The 7,500-nt window shown below is 42.1% G+C and overlaps 1 protein-coding gene across 1 annotated transcript in view; it reads left to right on the top strand.

Annotated features, from left to right (window-relative positions):
* LOC139665302 (polypeptide N-acetylgalactosaminyltransferase 14-like) overlaps positions 1-2,107 on the top strand; it is a gene marked incomplete at both ends in the record, with an annotated part of 15,894 nt that extends 13,787 nt beyond the window's left edge. Inside the window, one exon of the mRNA XM_071544320.1 lies at positions 1,963-2,107. Within this exon, the coding sequence (XP_071400421.1) occupies positions 1,963-2,107 (145 nt within the window). The remainder of the gene's footprint in view (positions 1-1,962) is intronic.
* Positions 2,108-7,500: the final 5,393 nt, after the last annotated feature.

The following is a 7,500-nucleotide window of genomic DNA, read 5'->3' as shown; positions in this document are numbered from 1 at the left end:
CCCAGCTCCTGCAGGCACACATGCACACACACACACACACACACACACACACACACAGACACAGGAGAGAACACACACACACACAAACACACACACACAGGAGAGAACACACAAACCCCAACAGTGACTCTCTTTCATACACACACACACACACACAAACATGCAGACAAGTGCTTTTAAAAACACGTACAAGCACTCACTTAAACACTCTCGCTCTCTTTCACACACACTTAAAACACACACACACACACTTAAACACACACACACACACACACACACACACACACTTAAACACCCATTTATCCAGCAGAGGCTGGTGTTAATCCCCTAGAATGGAATTAACAAGCCGGCTCTCAGGGGAAAACAGACCTGACCCTTAAAACGCAGAATAACCTTTAACGGATTATTAAAACAGAGGGAGAGATAGCGGATGAATTAACGCTGCAGGGCTTAAGACCGAGTTTAGAACGAGGCAGAGAATATGACAAGAGAGACTGAGGAAGTTTATCAGGGAGAGAGATTGGGAAGAAAGTTTATGGAGTAATGAGTTTGGGAACTCACGGCCTTCTGAAGACTTAAGAGTGCAGCAGCTCTAGCCACCGATATATCAGTGTCAAATTAAGTGTGATACCTTGGTTTAATTAAAGTAAACAAAGGAGACCAAGGTTCAGATGATTGATTGCCTCTGCCTCACACTAGTGTTGTTGTTATAGCGCAAATGTTTCTCAAAATAAAAAATAAAAAAATACCTCGGTCCCACCGGTGGCTCCGTCATTACAAACGCGCGTTTCACAGCCGAGCTTTGTTCAAACTCACAGAACTTTATTTTAAATTCTAGTCAAGATCCAGAGGTTTCCAAAGATACCAAACATGTCAGGCTGAATTACAGGGAAATGTGTAGAAAATGATGCAAAAGATAACAGGATTTTTCTTCAATTTGATGTAATGATGCAGCAATAAAAAATGTCATCTTGGGTTTGAATATTTCTTCAACGAAGCGTTGGACCGAGCGGATACAGAACATGTCAAATGCTTTTTCTAACTTTGAAACTACTTAAGGGGAAACTTAAGGGGAAAATCAGAGTTGAAGGGGTGAAGACCACATTTCCCACAAGCCCCCGTGGCTTCCTGTCTCTTTGCTCGTTCGTCAAAGGTTTTCTCTTTGAGGGTGAAGGGTGAAGAGGGATTTATGATTTGCAACACTCTCCTACTGAAAAAATGTCCAAACTTTGATAATCAATCATATTGAAAACCTGACATTTCAGTCCAAATGGATTTTAAGAAATTTCATCCCTCAAATTTCATTTCAGGAAGCAGCTCTTCCTCTGGTTGGTTCAGCAGGATTCTTTTCCACTGTCACAAACCAGAATTACCCTACAGGACTGTAAAGAACTGAACTGAACTGAACTGAACCGAATCAAACTTTTTTTTTTGTCTTTATCTTAGCTTTCTGTTGTTGTTGAGGAAGGCGGGAAATTTTGATAAAATAGAAACTTATGGATTTATGGAATACAGCAGGCAGATTTTCAAATATGAAAAAGGATCAAAGATGTTCTTCTATAAATTCAAAATTACTATAACATACTGTAATAATTTAAACCTGTACTGTAAATATTGTTATTATTTATCTTAATTTATTGTCATATTGATTGATTGTTATTATGATGCATCACTGGGTGACACATCTACTCACATCATTTATGTATGTCATAAAAAAAAAATGTTGTCATCACTACATAGGCTATATAACATGGGTAAGATCTACGAAATCATATGATGACAATAAAAAAGTAAGAAAAAAAAACGAAACCAAACTGAAATTAAATTAATTTAATTGAATTGTTGGGTGGTGGGTTTAGGAGGGCCACTGGGAAGGCAAGCAGGTTGGGATTTTTTTCTTCTCTTATCTTCTATGTTGTGTCTTTGGAAGTGATTGAGTCTCGGCTGTGTCTCCCCCCTCAGGGTGCCGGACGACTCGGACTCGCAGTCCGGAGTGATCCGGCAGAGGCAGAACTGTCTGGAGTCTCGGCGGCTGGAGGGCCAGGAGCTGCCGGGTCTCACCCTGGGGCCCTGCATCGGAACCAAGGCCGTCCCCGCCATCAACCAGGTGGGTCACCCAGGAACTATAATAGACCCGATACAGAGGGAGGGCTTCAGACTCAGGAAATAGCTTTTCACACTATAGACGAGATAACTGCCCATCCCGACCCATTTTGATGGGTCAGAATGTCAATGATTTAAAAAAAAACTAGAAGGGCACTTGGAGAGCGCAGACCTCCGTCAAGGTTCGTGCTATTATTGCTTGTTCGTGAGTCGGATCCGATCCAAAATTTAATGGGTTCTTCCTTGGCCCATGCTACACCCTTCCATGAAGTTTCATGAAAATCGGGCCAGTAGTTTTTCCGTAATCCTGCTAACAGTCAAACAAACAAACAAACAAACGGCACCGAAAACATAACCTCCTTGGCGGAGGTAATCATGGATTACATAAAATCAGGAGTTGTACCTTTTCAGTCCTGAAAACTGTTAACCGGAAAGTTAATCCACTGGGTCATGGCGTGAATCAGCCTCGGGGGTTAAATGCCGGGGAATTCCCCCCCCGCTCAGCAGAACTGAAGAAGCCTCTTGGATGAGTGAAACACCTTCAGCTCTTCAATTTTCAAGTGTCCAGTGGATTTTGTTTTTATGTTTTTTTGACATCTTACTCCCTGGATGACTGACATGAACCTGTACAGACAGTCAAGACGCCCGTGAACAGCCACTTGTCGTCAGGTGCTGGTTGGTCACAGAAATAAAACACAGGCCATATGAAGAAATTATCCAGCCACACACTGTGAGTTATGTTAATGCAAAAGTTGCTCATGTCAACCCTCATCTGCGTAGATGCTACTGTTGTGCCGTTGAGCAAGGGGCTTGAAGCGGTGCCATGCCATTGGTCCGACGGCCCATTATTCCGAAACCCCAATAGTCCGAAAAATGTCCCATTGGACCAAAAGCCCGTTATCCCGAAAACAAACGGCCATTGCTCCGAAGGCCCATTGCTCCGAAAATACACACTGTCCCTGCAGTTAGAAAGAAAACATTCCAAATAATAATTATAATGAAATGAATCTACTCTGAGGCAAATTTATCTTTCTTTATCTGTCCATTGTTCACACTAAATCTTCCATCGTTTCTCAAACAAACAGAAGCACATGGCTAATTATTATGCATAATGACATCATCGGACCTTCCCGGGTGCAGCGGAGGAAGCTGGCTGTCGGATATTTACTCTAACAATCCTTCTTCCCTGAATTGGAATTCTGCAGCGTTCCATGCAGCAGTGATATTACGATGGTAGTGAGGCTTAATCCCCTAAGAAGAACAAGCTGCTCACGTTTCCTTCATGGACGCACATGGTCTGATGTTTGGAGCAGCAGAGTGGTGTAGTTGGTAAGTTACCGGACGTCAGATCAGACAGCCATATACAGTATATATACACAGATGCTCCCAATCAACCGGGGGAAAGAGGGTGTGAAACATTAGGAGGCAGCAGGGCCGACTGATTGCAGGCCATGAATCTTTCTAACTGCAGGGAGAGTGTGTATTTTCGGAGCAACCGGTGTTTGTTTTCGGGATAACGGGCTGTCGGACAAACGGGCTTTCGGTCCAATGGGACATTTTTCGGACTATTGGGGTTTCGGAATAATGGGCCGTCGGAACAATGGGCAGTCCCCCTTGAGGTGGAGGCACCACAGATGAAAATGGCAGTTTTGTCTGAATTGGTCAATTTGAGATCTGATCATATTTTGCTTCTGTACCACAGAGGCATTTTGGTATTTTGGCATTTCTGCTTTGTTTTTATTGGAAGAATATGAAGAAAAAAATGCAAAATTCCTGACATTTTCACCATCTGCTTAATATTTTATGAATAATTTATCAATAAACAAAAGTCCCACTGTAAATTACAACTACTTAGTTATTCATCTGAATGAAACAGGAAAATGCATCTGTTCTAATTGATATGCAAATTTGCAATTTTCACGTGCTAATTTGTCACAAGCTTTAGCTAATTTGTCACAATACTTTATTTACCCCACATGGCAGTCAAAATACATGCACATAATTGAAATACATGGGCATTTACTGATATAAAGTGCATACAATCTAAAACTCGATAAAATGGAATACACATAAATTATACATATTAGACAAAAAAAAAAACCCAAACACCTATGAAAAAGCTTATCACCAGAATTAAACAGAATAGACACAGGGGAGCGAATTTGATTGGAAATGTGTCAAGACGTGTTTAGAGTTTGTGATTTTTTGAGTTTTCTCTTGGATTACAAAATCCTTACAGAAAGTGTTTTCGTTTGTGTCCATATCCAACATGCAAAAATGACTTCTTACAGGATAAAATGATTTTTCTTTTCTCATTCAACTGTCTTTCCCTCTCTCTCTCTCTCTCTCTCCCTCTGTGTGTGTGTCTCTCTCTCTGTCTGTCTCTCTCTGATTGGTCATTAGTAGATGTAAATAAGATTCTGTTAGAGGAGAGTGTCGTCAAACTAAGACATAATAAGGTTACAGCAGAGAGGGTGTGTGTATGTGTGTGTGCATATATGTGAGTGTGTACATGTGTGTGTGTGTAACCTGCTTGCACTGTGCTCATTTTTCAGATGTGAGCTCAGCAACATACAAGAAAGAGGTTATGTGTGTGTGTGTGTGTATGTGTGTGTTTGCGGCCTGCTGTGCACTGTGCTAATTTAACATGTAGCACAGCAACACACAACAAAGAGCGTGTGTGTGTGTGTCTCCGTGTGTGTGTGTGTATGTGTGTGTGTGTGTGTGCGTGCCTTGCCTTCTCTCTGCCATAATTAATACCCGTAGGATTCTCATTATTCCATGTTTAGAGCCAGAGAGTCGAGGCTGTGATCCGCTCTAACAAGCCGCTGCTCACAGAAAGAGCGTGTCAGCAGTCGAGCCGCCTGCGGGGCTGCGGGGCGTGTGTGACGGGGAGGTCGCCGGTCCAAATCCCTGAACCCACTGGGAAGCGGGGGTGGGGTGGGGGGTGGCGGGGGGATGGGGTGCTGCATTCTCTGTTCTGTCAATTTTTTCCTGGTAAAATAAAAGGTCAGTTGTTTTTTGTTTTTTTTACACCGGCGCTAAATATCACCAGGGACAGTTCTAACAGATTCTGTGCATTTTCAAAAAATGCCTTTAGCTGGTGTAATTTAACACTGGATTAAAAGGAACTACTCCCGTTACTTTCTGACTTCCCACGTACCGTTTTTTAGCCGTCAACCCAGAAGTCATTGGCTCCAACTGTAAGCTAAAAACCTTGAAATACATCTCACAAAGACATAGTTTACATTTTTAAAAATCGCTAACTGTTACCATGAAAAGTCAGGCTGTTGTAGTTTTTACCAAATCAAATTCAAATGGGAACAAATTCTTCATTACGCCGGGGGACTATTTTCGGTGCTACGGAACTACTTTCCTGAGATCGCAAAGTGTTTACAGTCGGCTTATTAAGTTGTTTGAGGAAAAAGTTGTCCGGCCCGGTGCATCGTGATGATGAAATATGTTGCCCAGAGCAACGGCATGGCTCTGTGACGGGTTTTTAATCGTTTTTTTTTTATACAATGGAGTTCTATGGCTGCTGGGACATGGCTGCATTGGGCACCGGCTACATGGACGAGACTTGTTGGCAAAACAAAATCATTGCTGCTTTTGTTATTTTCATAGGATTTGTTGACGGTAAGCAATGCATTAAAAACACCGGCCTTATCCTTTATCTAGCCTAACGTAGACAACATGGCGTCACACTCAGATAATTCCAGTGCAGCTTCAGTAGTTTGGTAGCAGGAAATGTTTCAGGATGTAAAACATCAGCGGTAAACGTCAGGTTTTTTGGTGTCAGTCCCTCAGAATCGAAGAGCGAGGGCTTCTTCTTTCTAGAGCCGCCATTTTGCACCGAGAGACGTTCCAACAATCACACAGGGAGAAATCCATCGCAGAAGAGGAGAGACCAGTTTCTCCACCAGCAGGAGCAGGAAAAGAGACCAGAATGCTTGTAATGGTGGTGATATAGGTATTTTACTGTTTGTAGAGAGCTCAAATATAATTCTGTGAACACAATTGGTCAAATGTAATGAAGGCAGTGGATGGTGGATAGATCGATTACTTGTCAGCTCCAGGTATGACCGTGTGTGACTGTGTGGATGTGAGGCAGGGCGGAGCTGGGTAAATAAAGCTTACACTCACAGCTTTAGATACTGCATGTAGGTGCTGCGGGGTGTCAACATTATTCGAGCCGAGGCACACTTTGTTTTTAACCTTTATTCATCCGGGGGAACGCTTCTGCTGAGCGCGCAGGCTGTTCAGCTCCGCTCGGCTTCACATTCAGCTAGAAACACCGAGTCGGTTTACCTGCAGTCCAACGCTCAGCTGACTGGGAGGAATTAGTTTAAGAGGCGGCCACACTGATCTGTTGTGTCTGTAAGTCTCTGTTCATTTTCAGTGAGAGCTGTCTGTTGTCCGGACAGGACTGATGACGCTCCGGCTGTCAGATTTACATCCGTTTTGACAGAAAGTTAAACCCAGTTGAAGTTTTCTGGACGGACGTGTTTGTCACCGTCCATTTAGCCAATCAGAGGCGTTTCTACGTTTCTTTTGGAAGAAATAGCAGCGAACATAGAGACGACGTTCCAACCAAAACCAAGCCAGTTTTCCAGCTCAGTTTCTTATTGAATTTATACTGCAGAGTCTGTTTCTTCTTAGCTCCCTTATGAGCAAAGCTTCCTGTTCGTCTGCCTCACCGCAATGTTGACGCTCCAAAACAAACCAGCAGACACAAATCCATCCGTCAATAATTCTGTCTGTTTTCCGATGCATCAGTCTGGCCGCCGCCTTAAGGTAATATTTCGATTACAGCGTTTACATGGTTTGAAGTAACACAATTTCTCTGATAACCTGGTTTACATGGATTCGTTTAATAATCGCTCTGTACACACTGACTGCACCATGCTGTTTGCTTTGTAAATACAGCATTACTGCGTCTGGTGACCTTTGACATGAGCAGTTTAAAAAAGAAAATAAATCTAAGTTCAGTTCAGTTTATTCACAAATCAGTTAAAATACAAGTACAATCATATGAGACATAATGGAGATATGTAAAATGGGACACCCTGATAAGCTATCTGAAGCTTGAGAACAGGGGCCCAGACACTAAGCAGATTAAAATATATGTTTACTAACACGTCTAGATTTGAAAAAGTGTATGTATTATACAGTAACATTTACAACCTACAAAACACCTAAGACTAACCCAAGACATTTATTCCATCAGTCTAAACATTGATTAAATAAGTCAGATACAATAAGTAGAGACTAGGGCTGTGCAACAAAATCGATACAGCTGAGTATTGTAATATTTTTTTCCATTATACTGTATCGATTTTCCAGCCCCTCGTATCGATGCATTAAAAAAAATTATTCATGTTTTAAACGGATTCAAAA

Source organism: Centroberyx affinis, unplaced genomic scaffold, assembly GCF_046629955.1.
Source record: "Centroberyx affinis isolate AG114_WGS23_722 - 3 ecotype Tasmania unplaced genomic scaffold, CSIRO-AGI_Caff_v1 ptg004522l_1, whole genome shotgun sequence".
NCBI lineage: Eukaryota > Metazoa > Chordata > Actinopteri > Beryciformes > Berycidae > Centroberyx > Centroberyx affinis.
Note: the sequence above shows the minus strand (reverse complement) of the source record. Positions and strands in the feature narration are given on the sequence as shown.